General features: G+C 42.4%; 4 protein-coding genes across 4 annotated transcripts; 1 reads left to right on the top strand and 3 right to left on the bottom strand.

Annotated features, from left to right (window-relative positions):
* Window positions 1-32: 32 nt before the first annotated feature.
* On the bottom strand, window positions 33-7146 carry pak2b (p21 protein (Cdc42/Rac)-activated kinase 2b). Its single transcript, XM_034530487.1, has 15 exons — window positions 6885-7146; window positions 5562-5900; window positions 5362-5468; window positions 5119-5269; window positions 4472-4503; window positions 4247-4378; window positions 3981-4116; window positions 3806-3869; window positions 3291-3339; window positions 2876-2988; window positions 2674-2791; window positions 2459-2558; window positions 2176-2372; window positions 1394-1531; window positions 33-1282 (listed from the first exon to the last, which is right to left on the bottom strand). The coding sequence occupies exons 2-15, from the start codon at window positions 5749-5751 to the stop codon at window positions 1196-1198; spliced, it is 1614 nt and encodes a 537-aa protein (XP_034386378.1). The 5' UTR covers window positions 5752-5900; window positions 6885-7146; the 3' UTR covers window positions 33-1195.
* An 888-nt stretch (window positions 7147-8034) lies between these two features.
* Window positions 8035-10411, bottom strand: pigx (phosphatidylinositol glycan anchor biosynthesis, class X). Its single transcript, XM_034530489.1, has 6 exons — window positions 10172-10411; window positions 9688-9781; window positions 9470-9605; window positions 9149-9359; window positions 8580-8677; window positions 8035-8486 (listed from the first exon to the last, which is right to left on the bottom strand). The coding sequence occupies exons 1-6, from the start codon at window positions 10233-10235 to the stop codon at window positions 8349-8351; spliced, it is 741 nt and encodes a 246-aa protein (XP_034386380.1). The 5' UTR covers window positions 10236-10411; the 3' UTR covers window positions 8035-8348.
* A 111-nt stretch (window positions 10412-10522) lies between these two features.
* cep19 (centrosomal protein 19) lies at window positions 10523-12492 on the top strand. The gene is made up of 2 exons (XM_034530495.1): window positions 10523-10802; window positions 11194-12492. The coding sequence occupies exons 1-2, from the start codon at window positions 10673-10675 to the stop codon at window positions 11538-11540; spliced, it is 477 nt and encodes a 158-aa protein (XP_034386386.1). The 5' UTR covers window positions 10523-10672; the 3' UTR covers window positions 11541-12492.
* On the bottom strand, window positions 12044-16245 carry ing5a (inhibitor of growth family, member 5a). Its single transcript, XM_034530493.1, has 8 exons — window positions 15989-16245; window positions 15015-15086; window positions 14413-14579; window positions 14124-14235; window positions 13945-14044; window positions 13708-13843; window positions 13561-13622; window positions 12044-13477 (listed from the first exon to the last, which is right to left on the bottom strand). The coding sequence occupies exons 1-8, from the start codon at window positions 16023-16025 to the stop codon at window positions 13438-13440; spliced, it is 726 nt and encodes a 241-aa protein (XP_034386384.1). The 5' UTR covers window positions 16026-16245; the 3' UTR covers window positions 12044-13437.
* Window positions 16246-17307: the final 1062 nt, after the last annotated feature.

Raw genomic sequence — 17307 nt, 5'->3', positions numbered from 1 at the left:
TGTGTTATAAAAGAAGGAGATATTACTGCACAACAATTACAATAACAGTTTATTTGAGTGCGCAGACAACAAGGTTGTTAAGTCGTTCCAGAAGAAGAAATGTCTTCATCAGCCTTCAACAGCTAAACACTACGATACGAACACTTTAAAAGAAGAAAAGAAAATCAAACTAAACATCAAGTACACAATATACACACGAGAAGCACATCTGTTTAGTCTAGAGGAAAACAAAAGGACAGAGCTCAACATACAATACTCATGTTTTAATAACAATAGAGAAATAAAAGTATAAACCCTGTCAATCTAACATTTTTTTATTTTTGCCTGTAAGGTGCACCTCTGGTATCTGGGGACTAATGATAGGGGAGGGGGAGGGGGAGGGGGGGGGGGGGGGTACAGTAGGTCCGTCAAGTGTGTTCATGATGACGAATGTACGGAAATGTTTCCTATAAAAAAATTTAAAAAACGGAGAAATTGTCCATAAAACACGATGTGGAAATAGCAAAAGAGTTTTCATTGAATGAAGGAAAAAGAGATTCAAGTATCAAAATAAACTAAGACGCTGAAAAAAGGTAAATTACAAAGGTAGTAAAAATCACGGGGAGAGAAACAATCGACACGATCAACAAATACATTAGGCAACGTTTTGCATTTGTTTAAGGCAGTTGATTAAAAAACTGAAGTAGAGAAAAAAAAGGCATCTTCTTCACTTCAAAATTTTAAAAAAACGAGCCGAGCTCGAACACGGACTTGTTCCAACGACAGGAAACTAAGCTCTTTATTTTGTCTTCTGACATCCGAGTGAGAATTGTTGACGTTGACAGCGGTGGAGTTTATTTATTTATCTAGTTTGTTGTTGTTTTTGGTCTTCTTCACAGTGAGGTTTTCTCAGGGCTTTTAAAAAAATTATTTAAAACATTTAAAACATTTTTTTTTTTTTTAAGGCTGGTGCATCAAGAGCGGCGAGAGTCCCTCTCGGCCTTATTGTCTGGCACCAAAGAAACAAACAAATCTAAAAATGGCGTGCACGTGTCCCGTGCACAGCAGTGAGGCGCTCGGCTCAGCGGCGTGCACGTGTCCCGTGCACAGCAGTGAGGCGCTCGGCTCAGCGGCGTGCACGTGTCCCGTGCACAGCAGTGAGGCGCTCGGCTCAGCGGCGTGCACGTGTCCCGTGCACAGCAGTGAGGCGCTCGGCTCAGCGGTTGCCCTTCATGGCCTCCTTGGCTGCCAGGATGAGCGGCGTGAGGCTGGAGAGCGGCTTCGCCAGCTTCAGGAACGGATGCTGGAGATCGAGGAGGAAGACATTTTAATAAAGTGCACTTTAAAAGAAAATTTTAAAAAATCAAAACACAAGAAACATCAATGAAGAGGTTTTTTTTCTTTTTCTCTTCACCTGCAGCAGCTCTTTGCCTCCGCCTCTTTTCTCCACGTCCATCTCCAAGCAACGGTTGAGGAAGTCCCTGAAGACCGGAGACAGCTTCTCCGGGTTCTGGAGCTCAGGTGTGCCGTTGGTGGCGATCAGGTATAAAGCCTGCCGAGCGGAGGGAGACGAGAGAGGGGGAGAGAGAGGGAGAGAGAGGGGGAGAGAGAGAGAGAGGGAGAGAGAGAGAGAGAGCGAGAGAGAGGGGGAACGATGAAATGTAGTTTTTACAGTGAAGCAGTCAAGTCCAACGGGTGAAGGACAAAAGAAGAAGCTTTTACGGTTGTTTGAAGGAGACAAACATCAACATGTAAACTAGAGAAGAGAATTATGGCGACGAGGAAAATATGTTTAACTTCCCGAGAAGAAGAAGTATATAAATGATTAATAAAGTAAGAATGTCCCCTTCTTAAAACTGCTCTAAAATATACTCTATAATATTTATAATACTTGCCACTTTCCACAGTATCAAACTACCTTAAATTTAATATGTATATATATTTTATTTGATGAAGAATGTTTGCTGCTGCTACAAAAAAATGTATAAAGTATATATCTAGTCTAATCTATTAATCCAACATCAGTTCTGCTATTGTTTTAAAGTGTCTGTATTTTGACTTATTTCAGGAGCTCAGATTGAACTTCCAAGATAAAATAATTCAAATTAAATGCCCTACGCATTGGAATTGTGAGAGTTGAATGTCAAATATGATGGAAGTGAAATAACCAGACGGGTTGAAAGTGCTTTCGCTCACTCGTAGCGGGTTCTCGTTCAGGTAGGGCGGCTCTCCCTCGACCATCTCGATGGCCATGATGCCCAGAGACCAGATGTCCACTTTGGGCCCGTAGGCCTTCCTGGTCACCACCTCCGGCGCCATCCAGTACGGCGTGCCCACCATGGTGCTGCGCTTGCTCTGCTCCGGCGTGATCTGGGCGCAGAAGCCGAAGTCGGCTGCGGGGGGAGCGAAACACGGGAGTTAGGGAGGGGAAATGTGAGATTGACAGGCGGCTCCGGACGCCGTGGGGGGCGGGACTCACTCAGCTTGACGGAGCCGTCCATCCCGAGCAACACGTTGTCGCTCTTGATGTCTCGGTGAATGACCTGGTTGGCGTGCAGGAACTCCAGCGCTTGTAAACACTGCGAGGAACAGAGAGACAGCGGGGGGGAGTGAGACGTCGTTGAGCGTTAAAAAGGTGGGATGTGTTCCTCCTCGTGAAGAGTGACGTTGACCTCCGACCTAACGACCTCGTACCTCTCGGCAGACGGCGGCTATCTGGGCCTCGTCCATGCAGGTCTCCGTCACCACGTCCGTCAGCGAGCCGCCGGCCAGATACTCCATCACCACGAACAGCTCCTCCCCCATCAGGAAACTGACACAAACACACACAACGTCACACGCTGCCGCGTCGTCGTGGCAACAACCTCTCTCGGGTTATTCGGACTTCGGGTCTCACCTGTCGACAAAGTTGACGATGTTCGGGTTCTTCATCTCCTTCATCACGAGGATCTCGTTGATGATGAGCTCCTTCTTCGGCTGCTTCTGGAGGTTGATCTGCTTGATGGCGACCTGTCAGAAGAACGCGCGAGAGAGCAGATATCAAATATATATTTATTTATTTATTAATGTCGTTCCCTCTGGTCGTCATTGCGGCTGCATAGGTTTATGACTTATACACGTTCAACTGCTTTTCTCTCTTAAAGCAAAGCGTTTAAAGCTCGACTCAAAGCTCACGCTGACTGATGTTGGCCAACTTTAAATAGACGTTGCTGTCTAACTGACCACCGGCTCATAATTACAACTTGCTGTTCATTGTTTTGTTTACGTCCTGCGCTCCACTACTTCACATGCACTGCTGCGTCACTCTTTACCTCCTGTCCCGTGGCGACATCGATGGCGGTGAACACGGTTCCCGATGCCCTGCGGGACAAATGGGAGGAGCCAATCACACACACACACACAATACAGTTCAGAATTAGGCCTCGTATCCGAAATGCAGCACCTCCCGATCAAGACGAGTGGGACGTGTGACGCGGCCGTAGTTTTGGTAGACAGAAAATAGTCCCTTTGTGAATGTGCTCGCATTAAGTAAACCGGGTCACGACTTCCGTAAAGAGACGCTGCCGTCGAGTTTTTAGTCGGCCGACTCACAACAAAAACTAATCTATGAATTAAATAAATAGCACTAAGAGGAAGAAGTAAGAGGAAGAAGTGAGAATGTGAACACATCGTGGACGGAAGTTTAAGTAAACAAAGAGAAAAATAAGAGATTTAGTTGAGAAAGAAGGCCCTATTATTATTATTATTATTATGATCATAAAAGCTATATTCATGATGGTAGTTCACATAAAAACATTAATCCTGTCACATGTTCGGGTGCACTCACCCCTGGCCGATCTTTTCATATCTGGTGTACTTCTTCTTGGGATCTCCGATGCTGACTATCGATCCTGTACAATAAATAATAATAAATATACAACATTCACAACAACGCAGCGACAGATAAATGCAACAGGCGAGGATTTAAAACGTCCGTCCTCCTGAAACCAACGGTCACTTACTCAGTTTGTCCATGATCTCCTCGTCCGTCATCTTGCCCTTCTTCTTCTGTCGGTCCGCCGCCGCCTTGGAGGCGGCGTCTCCGTCCGGACACGCGCTCGGAGCCGGGATGGGGTCGATAACAGACCGAGTGTACACCTGTACAACAACAACAAACAAACAAATGGATAAATACATTTCGAGTTCGCAGAGACGGCCCCAGATTGCGATACACGAGCAACGGATCGGAGAACGAAAAGACGACCACGACGCCGTCGAGGCGACTCACGCTCTTTGTGTACTCCGGTCTCGGCGCCACAATCGGGGGAGGAGCTTCATCTTCGTCGTCGTCGTCATCGTCGTCGTCGTCGTCGATGTCTTTGATATTTGGAGAAGACGGTTCGGTGCCTTTTTTGACGGGCTGATTTAGAGGGAAAGGAAAAAAGGTTGTTCGTTCTTTTAGAAGACAGAAAAATATTAAAAACCAACGAGCGTCTCGTGTGTGAATACTTACAGACTGAGGTCCCGGAGTGAATGCGTCTTTTTCTGTGAATAAAACACAAAACAAAGAGGGCAGAAACAAAAAGATGTTTTATAAGTTCTTGTCGTCACAGATTAAAAACACACTGCCGTTTAAAAGTTAAAAGGCGTCAACGATTAACCACCGAGAAGCGGTTCTGATCTCAATCTGCACACATTTGGATGCTAAGTTTACAGTTTCTTTTCCCAATAACTGCAGATTTCTTACAGTCTTCACTCAACTTTTTGTCTCTTTCTGCTCTTTCAATCGTCCGTCTCGGTCGGACTCTGTTTTTGTGTACAAAACAGAGTCCGACCTTCTCGACTTTCTTGAACCTAAAAGCCTAAAAGCTGAGTCATAGAGTCGTCCTCTCTGACCCGACTGGACTCAATGAAGCGTCGGTGGCAGGAGGTTACACACTTTTAAACGTCAGTGTTCTCAAAGGGTTTTATTTCAGAGGCTTACTCATTACTCATTGTTCTACTCAGAGATAATATTGATTGAATTCCTCTTCCCGAGGAAAGACATTTCTTTGTATCTACTTGAAGACAAAGGGGTGAAGTATAATTTGAATCGAACAGCTCGACATGAATGCATATTTTCTCGTGCAGGAAACGTCTGACTTGAACCTCGAGACTCACCGGAAGAGGAGAAGCTGAGGTACTTCTGGCGGCCGTTGCCCGTGGAGTCGTAGAACTTCAGGGCGGCGAGCACGGCCTGCGGGTTTTTCTTCTGCTCCGACTTGGTGATGTTGGAGGTCTGGAGTAGCCGAGCCCATTGCTCCGGCATGCCCTGTGTACGACGATGACGGCGTGGTGTCAGAATGGTGCAGAGTAGACAAAAAAGAACTACACGAGTGTTTGAGAGAACAACCAAAAACTCACGGTGAACTCCCCGGTGACGGCGTCAAACCCAACATGGATGGTGTGTTCAAAATCTGACGGTGGCGAGATCTCCGGTCGCTCTTTGTCTCGATCTTTCTTTCTACCACCTTAAAAGTAACCCCAAAAAATGTAAATGACCAATGCCCAATTTGACACGATAGTGCACTTTTAAGTGTTAAAAATCTTTCTACCAATCTCACCCTTTTCAGCGCCAGAGAAGATTGAGATGATCTTGTTGCGGGGTTTCCTCTCCTCAGGCACAGAGGGCAGGGGTTTAGAGCTGTGGTTGGCCGAGAGGGAGTCTTTGCCGGAGCCGGTGCTGAAGATGGTGCTGCTCATCCTCACCGGGGGGGCGGGGGGTTTATCCTCGGGGTCTCCGTTGTCACACATCACTGGAGGTTCGTTGTGGGAGTGGCTGGTGCGAGGATGGCAAAACGGAGAGGGAGCGAGGCGGCGCTCACATCAGCTCGAGGCACGGGCGCGCTCATGCGCTCACAGGAAGATGTGGCCGAGAATGAAAAAGAAGCACCGAGTGGTACCTGGAAGAAAAAGCAGACATTAAACATAAAAGTCTACAAATACAGCAGAATGTGGAGAGGCAACAAGGTGGTGACGTGTTGTATTGAAGCCGGATAGTGTTACGTAAAGCTGGGTTTAGTGATCGGTGACCACCAGTTACTCAAGCAAGAGCCGGACTAGAAATTTGAGGTAATTGTACTGTATTTGAGTTTGTCCATCTTATGCTATTATATACCTCAATTCCACAACATTTCAGAGGGAAATATTGTGCTTTTTACTATATTACACACATTTGGCAATATTAGTTACTTTGCAAATTCTGATTATTTACCGCAAACATACGACTCAAATAAAAAAATATGTTTTGTATTATGAATTTAAGAAACCATGCAGTATATGAATTAGTTACAATTAACTCCACCTTTATAATTATGAGTGGATGCATCAATAATTCTAACCTTCTATAGAAATCTTTTATAGCATTTTCCTTTTATATTCCTTCTATACAGCTTTCTTTTGAATTCAGATTTTTTAGCATTTCATTTTATTTTTCATTGTTTACAGCCATTTGATATATTAATTCAGATAGATTTTACACATTTACTTTAGCATTTCTTATATTTTCATTGTATTTCCCTTTTACACAGCTTTCTTTTTGATTCAGGTTAATTCGACACATTCTATATATTTAAATATTTTATTCACATCGACGTTCAGCCCTTTAATCCCTCATTTAACGGTATTTACGTCAAAGAATAAAACAAAAAAGAGTGAACAACAGGGGCGGCTACGCTAGCTAGCTACCTAGCTAGAAGCTAACGCTAACAAGCTACTGAAGCTAAAGCTAACTAGCCGGGCAACCAAAAGTTGCCGGTTTCCTTCGCGACAACTTTGACGTCGTCGAGAAGGTGATTTTTAAAACAACCCAGAGAGGACTTCTTCTTAAAAACATCCATAAGTAGTGTTTCTCTTTATTATTGTCTTAACGGACGAGCGGAGCTCACCGGTTACAACTTCAACAGAACTTCACGAGACGATCCTCGACGGTTTGGAAAACGTTTGTAGAAACCGTTGAAAACCAGTACTTCCTCCGTTGCCAGGCAACGGGAACAAGCGAGGGAGTGTACAAATATATATGTTTTAATTTAAATTAAAAAATGTGGCCACAAACTATTTACAAAGGGCAACTTTTCTTCTATCTTCTATCGGCCCATTGGGTAATTTCCGTTATGGCGAAGCGGAAGCGGAAGTCTGCGCGCTGAGCTCATAAATACACTTTTCAGAATAAAAGCTTCTGTTGGTCTTTGAGCTAAAAAGTGTGAACGTTTGGAAAGAGGCTCATATTTATATGCACGTTGTGGTCTCCTCGATAATAATTCAGATATATTGCACATATTTTTTTACAGCATTTTATTTCATATTTTTATTGGATTTTTCTTCTATACAGCTTCATTTTTCAATTAGATATTGTAATAGTATTTCTTTCTTATTTTCATTACAATTTAACGGAGTTCTACAATAATTACATTTGAAGATGGAGACACATTAAATTGATAATTATAGACCAAAATCCCTTCTTGCTCAATTAAAAAACAAGGCCTTGCATATCATTTATTGCCCACTATATATACTTCCTTATACAATATATCTTAGTGTGTGGCGGTCAACCTATAAAACATTTATAAATACAACAGTCCTGTTACCAAAACGAGCAATACGTATCATGAATAAGGCTACCAAGAAGTTACTATGAGCACAAAAATCCATTGTTTGTAAAATCTCATGTCATGAAATTGAATGATTTGGTATATCATAGAATAATGCAAACAATGTACAAAGTCACTACAAGACTGTGTACGATGGTTGTTTTCAATACATGAGTGTAAATATGATTTGAGAGATGTTCGTAAGTTTACTGTACAAAAAGCTTTTTAAAAAGTGTACATGTGTGAATGAAATATTCTTTTAAAAAAAAAATATATATTTTTTTCCTTTTATATCTAATTATATTGAGATGTTGTTGCAGCGACTGCTTTTAGTTATATTTTTTTATAAAGAAAAATACACAAAGTAAAGTAAAACGATAAAAATAGTCTTGGGTTATTTTTCTACTTCTGAATAGAACAGGAGAAAAAATCTTTCACAGCCATTTGGCTCAATCACAGATGTTTATTTACAGTAACTGAGGCCTGTTCCATGAACCTCATTAATTTAGAAACCTAGACTGATGTAATGTTTGTGTCACTCCTTATTAAGTTGTTCTTTATAGTTCTCATTTCAAAAGGATTCATATACATCTGAACTTTTCGGTCTGTGCATGTAAAAGTCTGTGTAGTGTTATTTTCTTTATGGCCTTTTGATGTTTTATCTAAAAAAATACTTGGACCACAGTGGACGCTCCTGGAATCAGACCGAACTGGAGAACTACGGGACCGTGAACTGTTAGATGAGCGGTACGTTGTCGCTGTTTAAATGATGCGGTGTTCCCACATGTGTTTGGACAGAGCCGCGCAGCAGAGCATCGTGACCAGGAGGGTTCCACCGCACACAGGCGTCACCAAAGACCCGTCGCCCACTGGAAACTGAACCCCCGCGGGGCCTCGCTCCTACGGGACGCAAGAGGAGTTTTGAGTGATGAAAAAGAAAAGCAACACATCTTACCATTAAAAAAAAAAAGAAGAAGATTCATATAGAACCACCTGATGCTGGAGTTTAACCCACGGACACGTGCTCGAATTGTCGTGAGTACAGGGGGCGTCCACGACCGTATGAGGCGCCACGCTGTTGAGCTGCGAACCTAGAAGGAAGGAAGGAAGAAGTTCAAAGAACAGACGATTAGAGCGGCAACGATTTTGACAATAATTACTAATAATAATAATAAATCATATTATATAGATGATAATAATCCAAACAGTCATTTATTATGCATAATTGGCAGAAAATGCTGTTTTCAGCTACTCAAAATTGGTGATTGCTCACTTTTCTCTGTACAAAATAAATGGTATTGAGTTAAATCTATAAAATAAATCAGCAGATTAATCGATAAAAAAAATAATCGTTAGTTGCAGCCCTACAAACAATCACTTAATTTTCTGTCTCCCTCAGCAAAAATGTTTCATCCATTGTTTCTGACAAAGGACCCATAGCAGTCCAGTTATTGTTTTAAACAATATAAGATATTTGTATATTCTCAACAAAAATATATTTTAAAAAACTATTAAAACATATATTTATATAGTTTGTGAGAAGATAAAAATCAACCGCTTACATTTTTCAGTCCGCAGCAGCAGCTCTGGATGTTCTAATTCGACCGATGCGAACGTTTCGCCGTCATAAGAAGGCTCGTGGTAGCGACCGTGAACGGGAATTGTTACTTTCAGTCTAGGAGTTGGTCCGTCAAGGGCGGGATACACATATGTGACAAATCCCTCGGTCTTGTGAGCAGGCACCTCTAGGTCAATGGCTGAATCTATTAATATCTTACAGAGGGGAATACATACGTCAATACAACAAACACACAGTGAACATGAATGTACGGGCTTTGCTTTGGCTTCAGTTTCTCGGCAGGCCTGACAAGAGTTAGTCTTACCTGCCAATTGCTTTGTTCACTCAAGGATGCAAGTTGGTACGGATCCACGTAGACGCCTCTGGGCCACCTTTGAACCAGCACGACTCTGACCCCACTGAGCACACCTGGGCCGAGCTCAACGGTGGTGACCACTTCCCTGAATCACACGAAAAAATCACTCACGAGGAGACTTGAAGACGTTTTTTGTTCGGTGTTGGAAAATACACCAAAAAAAATACCTGTGAAAACCCGTCTTGGTGAGCTCCACTGAAACTAGGGAGGATTCAAGCCACTGCTTTAGGAGGCCGCAGTGGCTCTCGTCCTTCTTCACATCTGCAAACATATTTAGGTTGTATTGATCAAGAGAAGACTTGACAGATAAGACTTTAAAATGACATCTGAAGTAAATATATCTATGGCAGACATTCTTTTTTTTTTTTAGGTCTGATTCAACAACAAATGTGGATGCCACTAAAGGTTTATTAAAAATCAAATATAAAGATGTTAGCTTTTGTTGTAACTTAATTTCCACCCAAGAAACTGATGACACTTAATTATAAACGCAATCTTTCATGACACTTCTTTAAGAGGGTGCTTTCTGTCCTCAGCCAGAAAAAAAAAAATAAAGACAGAAACTTATTAACCTAAATTAGGATGAAAGTCTTGGTGAAACACAACTACTTAGTGTTTATCTGTTTTAGCCAATATAAAATGTTACTTTACCTTTTTGGATAAAACAATGACATGTCGATAAACACGCGAAAACAGTAAAAAGTACAAAATACATCAAAAATAGTGTCGGTGAACACCAAAAAGCGTGTTACTTCCTGTGTGTACGTAGCTAGCTGCTCATAGCTCTGTTTACGGAAATGAACGTTGAAGGACCCCGTTGTACTTTTATGAATGCTGCGATAGCGCCTGACTAGAAATACAAAATAGTGGGATCGCGCTGATGCTTTAATTACGTATAAAACCGGACGGTGGTTAGACACACATATATCTATAATATCTATAATCTTGAGTAAAATAATATAACTTTAAAAAATATTTACAATAAATATAAACAGGCGTTGTCCAAGACGTATAAATCCAGGATCGATCTCAGGCATCGCGTCGTCCCCTGTAGCTCGCTTGTCAAAACGCATTTATAAAATGTAGTATAGTAATTATGACGGTTAAAAATGTTTTACTGAACTCCAGTTGAACCTAGACGGTGACCGGAGGATGAGTTTCGAGGCAAAGCGATGCGGAGTCCAGTTCAGTCCTCCGTCTCTGGTTTTAATCTACGAACACAAGGACACGAAACGCGTCCGAAAGAGAATCATACCCGTGCGGAACTTCTCCAAATATTCTGGTAAGGCGAGACGATTTTTTATTAATTAATTTTAACCTCTTCAGATGTTGGTTCAGTTAAAATCTCTACTGCCGAAATTGTTTTTGTTTGTTTACACTACTGTTTTTGTTCCATTCGTCTCGCCGGGGATGTGCAACTTGGCAATTAGTTTGTAGGAATAATATGCACAACTATATAACACGATGCAAACTGCGAGGATAATGGCTTCAGAGAGGGTCCTTCATGTGTATGAACCACATCAAAAGCCTTAATTGTTTCAGTTTATATTATATCAAATGTCCTCAAACTAAAAGAACACTTGATTGGCACTCTGGAACAGGAACAGGGTCACCCTACAGGTGGCTAATCTGACCCCGTTGAACCTTGACTCCCATCTCTCCTTTACCTCCAGACTACAGCATGGCAGCGGAGAGGCTGAAGAACCACCCTCGGCACAGGGACTACCTGGAGGGCGTGCCCCAGAGCCAGCTGGAGAAGCTTCACCTCATCCTCCGAGACCACATGGAGGGCCTCAGTCTGGAGCGCAGCCTGGCCTCCTTCCGCCTGGACCCCGACGAGGACCTGAACAAACTGGACGACGACGGGCTGGCCCGCAAGAAGGGCCAAATGGACGAACTGTTCGAGAGGAACCGGCGGCGCAAAGACGACCCCGACTTTGTCTACGACGTGGAGCAGGATTTCGACAAGACCGCGCAAGGGAAGTGCAGCTGGGACGAAGAGTCCGACGATGGATTTTAAAACTCAAAGATCTGACTCCGCTCAAGCGTCCATCTAAAGTGATGCTGATGTCGGGCGGTTCTTTTCAGGGTTGACTCCGTGAACTTGTGAACTTTTGTCAGCTAATTAAAGCGATAATATTCTGCCCACCTCATTCACAATCGATAAGAGTGGCTTGGATATTATAAACACCGATACGATTCAACATCTGTGGACTAAAGCGCACACAATCCCTTTTTTAAATTGAACTGAAACGGTTTCAACAAAGTGAACCTCCACGAAGGTTAAATTTGCTGCTTGACGGACGTAAGAAGAGTTAAATCGTCTTAATTAAAACATAATAAAATGGCACGAAGAGTTTTGGATATGAGGGAAAGTGCATTCTGGTACTACAGAAAGAGATTAAAGTTCCTAAATAACTGCAGCAATAAACACGAGGTCCCATTTGGGCTTTAAGGACATCTTAAAAAACCACACCAAACAGTTCATTTAAAAAAAAACGTCTGATTGAAATAACGCATGAATAATAGTGAATATTTATTTGTTATAAAATACTGAATTTTACAAAATACAAAGACTTTGGCTCGATTATTTTGTGGCTTTACACTGAACGTATTATTCACAGTTGAATAGGAAAAGATAGTAAAATCCTATTAAATAAAATTTGAGTGTACACCAATAAGCAATACAACATATATATCTTTTGGAGAAAAATTGGCCACAAAATATTGTTTGATATCATACAAAGATAAATGTGTGTATTATATATTCCGTATGGTTTGAAGTGATGCGCTGTGGCAGAGCTTTAAAGGAGCTAAACTACATCATAAAACCTCTTCAGGGGGACATTTTATTCAAAGTGCTTAAATACCTCATTCAGTTGACGAGAGACACCGACTGACTGACCATTAGTACCAAAATACATTCAAACATGTCACAGGTTCCTTGAAAATTAATAAAGAATACACGTTCATTGTTTTGCTTGTTTTTAGATAATCAAAACACTGTTTACACCGGTATCCTTTGCAGTCCTTTGTGCAGTGCTGATGTTTGTAGCTAACTGACAATCTGACACATAATTACTTTTTACCACCAAACTAATTTGGTCAGGTGTTTTTAAGTAGTTAATTCTCAGCAGGCTGTCGATTCTTTAAAAAAAAAATATATATATATAGCCCTTTTTATAAAATGTATATATTTCAAGTAAGCTCGAGCCCCAATCCAAGATTTGTGAGTATGCCAGTGATGATAATATACATGATTTTAAAAAGGAGGGATGTTCTGATTGGGAGGAGAGATAACGGGGCCACAAGTGTAGCTGGACTACGGATTAGGCCTTTAAAAAAAATTAAAAATAAGCAGTATGACCCACAAAGTCCATGGAGAGTTGTAGAATCTGAATATCATATCTATATATAGATACATATATCTATATATAGATATCTATACACACATTACACTATTAACTACAACAACAATGCATACATCATTAGTTCAAGAGTAACTTCAGTATTCTTCAACCTGGACCTTCTTTTCCTCTCACGTGTTGGTCTCTGACTAACGGGGAGAAGATATTTAGAAACCGGTTCAGTATCGATGGAGAACTCTGCACACGGTGCAGTGACCTCGCTCGGGGGGGCAAGTCCTCACCGCCAATGTACGCCTTTGTGTTATTGTTGTTATTGTTAAGTGTCTTGACAACATGATGGAAAGAACCCTCTGGAAAAAAACTCGATCGGGTGCGTTTGTTATCGTGTATAACCGAGGAGAAGCCTCGTTCTGAAAAAGTTGTCACACCATATCTCCGAATTAAGACCGTGTGCATCGTTCCGTTAGTCGACACAAAAAGGTCTTAAAATAGGGTCCAAGTGGAAGAATATCCTCGTTACCCTTCACGTAATTCTGAAAGCAAGAACCCTCATTTCTTCTTCTTGTCTTGGGTGCACCTCGGACAAAACCTGAGAGGTGTGAGGACGGAAATATGTTAAAGGACATCATGAGGTAATCATGAGGTGTCTGCAGAATAATTCAAAGTTCTTACCATTTTCCTTTGGGTTTCGAGGCGAGATCAACACACGCAAAGTGAAACCACTCAATCGGACACTGGGGGGGAGGGGACAGAACAATGTCGTTATTAGGAACAACCGGGCGGTCGAACTGGTTCCAACGGCGAGAAAGAAACACTTACGTCTGGGTTATCGCATCCAATCATCTCTCCATACGACACCTGGTGGCACAGGCAGTACGTCGGCTCGTTGGGATCCACCGGCATGTCCAAGACGTCCGACGGCTGCATCGGCAGGAGGGCGTCGCTCACGTCGGGGCTAGAAGTCCAACGTAAAGTACAAAAGAGCATCATTAGAATAAAGCATGATTAAACTAAGGAACGGGTCATTTAGTGACGGAACCACCGGCACAAACATACCTGTTTTTTATCTTTTTCTTTTTGGGAGAATCTTCATCAGAACCTTTCCTCGCTCTTCCTCTGGATGCCCGCTTCTCTCTCAGCCCCCGGGATTCACCCTCTGTGGGAAATGTTTTAAAACAGTTTAGTAAAAATGTGTCGATCTGTTTCGTCTTTCGGCGAAAGGACACGAGACTTACTCTTCACGGCTCTTCCTTCTGTACTTTCGTAGCCGCTCATATCCAGTTTCTCTTTCAGCTCATTCTCAAACCGAGCCAGATCTGCATCCAGCCGGCGGATGTGTTTGTCCACCTGCAGGAAAAATGGATTTCACGTAAAACCCGAATAAAACCACAGACTCTGGAGAAGAACCACATACAACCACACTTTAAAACATCCGAACTATCACTGTAACGTCCATTTCCAACATGTTGACATTATTAAACCTGTCTAATAATTAATCTATAAAAGCAGTCCCAGGAAACTGACCATTTCGTATGTCTGCATCGCAAGCTGAACTTTGTCATCGCTGAACTCTTTGCACTTGCTGTAGGCGTGCTGGATCTTCTGCAGGTGTTCCACTCTCTGCTCCGAGGCCAGGTTCTTCACCTGCGCGATGTACTCTTCAGCCAGTTTGTCGATCTCTCCTTTCTTTTCTGCACAACAACTCGATTATTACAGCGACGGAGAACCAGAATTGATCGTCGCACACATCCGTCGATGTTTTCAGTTATCGTAGCTGAGAAATATTCTTTCACAGCAGACTTTTTGATAATGTATGAAATGCACAAGTGGGATAAATGAGAATTTGGGTAAATTTGCCAGGTACCTGAGCCACTGGCAATGCTGCTAGTTACACCTGTGCTATTGTGCTAAATCCCTATAACTGCCATAAAAAAGGTATATAGGATCTCTGTTTAGGTGAATGCTGTAAATAACTCATCAAACTTCATGAACTTGTAAAAGATGATGCCAATCAAGCTCAGTCTGTGCACACCCAGACTGACCTGAGAAGAGGTCTAATCCAGTCTGGGGGTTTCAATCAATATATGCATTTGGATGATATTAGCTTTATGAGGTTGCATGATCACCTTCAGTCCTATTGTCCAGGTCGCGCATCAAAGTAAAGTTTCTCTGCAGCTCACATGGTAGGTTTTCAATACCTAGAGAAGAAATTGACAGCAGGGTGAGGGGACAGCAATTTGCAATTAAGTTGTCATGCATATCGTGAATGCACGTACACACACATGCACTCAAGAATGAGAGTATATTTAGTACATAACACACTATCAATACAAACAAGGGGAAACAGTTATTTACTTTCCTCTTAAAACGTTCCAACGCTCCTCAAACATCAGAAGCGCATATATTATATATATATATATATATATATATAATTTATTATTATATAGCTCCATATTGTTGTCCAAACCCAATGTTTACATGTGGTTCCTTTGTATATGAGCTTAAAGCTCTTGTAAGTAAACTCATTGTCAATGTTTACTGTTGCTATAAGGGCATAAAGCAGCGTAATGTGTTTATAAATGTGCACAGAAAAAGAAAAGTGTGTGTAAAGTTGCGAAACGCACATTAAACGTGTCACTCTTTGTAAATTCATTAGTGTTTAACGCTAATGGTTTCAGAGGTGTCGCGTTCAAGCATCCGGGGGGGGGGGGGACGGGGGGGGGGGGGGGGACACGCACTTTACTAACCCCTCCCCCCCTCGGCGCGTAACTGCTAACGCGGTTATCAACAGGTTGCAAACGCGCGCTACCGGCCGCCCGAAAGCTAGCTAACCCACGCAGGTTTTCACTAAAATAGACCACATTTAAAAAGCGTTAATAACAACAACATTATTTTTACCACCCCCCCCCCCCTTATAAAAACCCGTTGCTTGGTTTTTAGGTCACCCAGTTAGCTCGCGAGCTAGTGACGTAACGGCTAGCTCTCGTTGCTTCACGCGCTGCGAAGCAATAAAGTGAGTCGATGCAATAAAACTGCGCCTCAAAACACGGGAGACGTTCTTAATTTCCACATAAATGCGGTTCATCCCCCGGGTACTCACTGTCGAGGTAATGCTCCAAGTATATGGCCGTCGCCATTTCAGGTTAGCTATTAAGCTCCTGCGTTATTCTCGTTAGCTCTAAAAAAACAAAACAACAAAAAAAAAAAAGAAAAGAAAAGCGGTTGTTCAGAGAGTTGGTGCGCTTGTTTTGTGACCCTGGGTCGCCCCGTCGGTTAGTGCCCGCCCGCCCGTCCGCGCGCTGCTGCTGCTGCTGCTTTGCGGAATCCGTCTTCCCCCCCGCCCCCTGGCGCACGTGCAGCGAGGACGAGCCGCGACGTCACGGGATACAACTTTTTTTCTGCTGCGAGTTGAGAGTTGGTGACGCGCATGCGCAGCGGAGAGCGGCTTCACCGCCGGCTGTCAGATTTTTACTCATATTAATCGATATGTAGTTATCGAACCGGATCTTTACTGCTACAGTTCTTTTTTTTTTACAGGGAATTAACCCGATTAAATCACTCGATGGTGGAGGTTATGTGTAAGTTTGGAAGCCCGTACGAGACAAATATAAATAAGATTAAATTCAATATATTTAGTCTCGCCCAAAAGGCTTTACAGTCTGTACACATACGACACCCTCTGTCCCAGGACCTCGCATAGGATCAGGAACAACTCGATGTCACGTGACCAGAATGAACAACATAACAGTTACAACACATTAAATGCATATGACAGAAATGATTCATACACTTGCTGAAGAAGTTACAACTATACCAAAAACAACTGTAACAGTGTAGAATAATAGTGATAATAAAAGGTATCGGCAATATAATAATAATAGCAGTAGGTGTTGGGTCCAGGGTCCAGATATAACCACGACAAAGACTCTGGAAAAGGAGTAAAGTATGTTAGTAATGTGCATTAATGGTGCATTAATTTATACAGAAGGAAATGGAGAAAGGTGGGCTTCAGCAGGATGCGGGAGGCAGGAGGCAGGAGACAGGAGGCAAGAGGCAGGAGGCAGGAGGCAGGAGGCAGGAGACAGGAGGCAGGAGGCAGGAGACAGGAGGCAGGAGACAGGAGGCAGGAGACAGGAGGCAGGAGGCATGGCCTGTCCAGACACAACCACGATTCATGGACAACCTGGATGGCAAGTAAGCCCAAAGATAGCCGTAAACTTAGCCGTACAATAAATATATCCCCATGATAAATTATAACTATGAGTTGTGAATCGAAGTTATTACTTTTTGATGAGAATTTCGACTTTGTATCTCATAAATATGACTTTGTTTATCATAATTATTGCTTTTGATCTCATAATAATTATTTTATCTTAGAATTTTGACTTTAATCTCATAATTATTACTTTATGTCATCAT

Source organism: Cyclopterus lumpus, chromosome 4 (assembly GCF_009769545.1).
Source record: "Cyclopterus lumpus isolate fCycLum1 chromosome 4, fCycLum1.pri, whole genome shotgun sequence".
Taxonomy (NCBI): Eukaryota; Metazoa; Chordata; class Actinopteri; order Perciformes; family Cyclopteridae; genus Cyclopterus; species Cyclopterus lumpus.
This window is presented reverse-complemented; position numbering and strand designations above follow the sequence as displayed.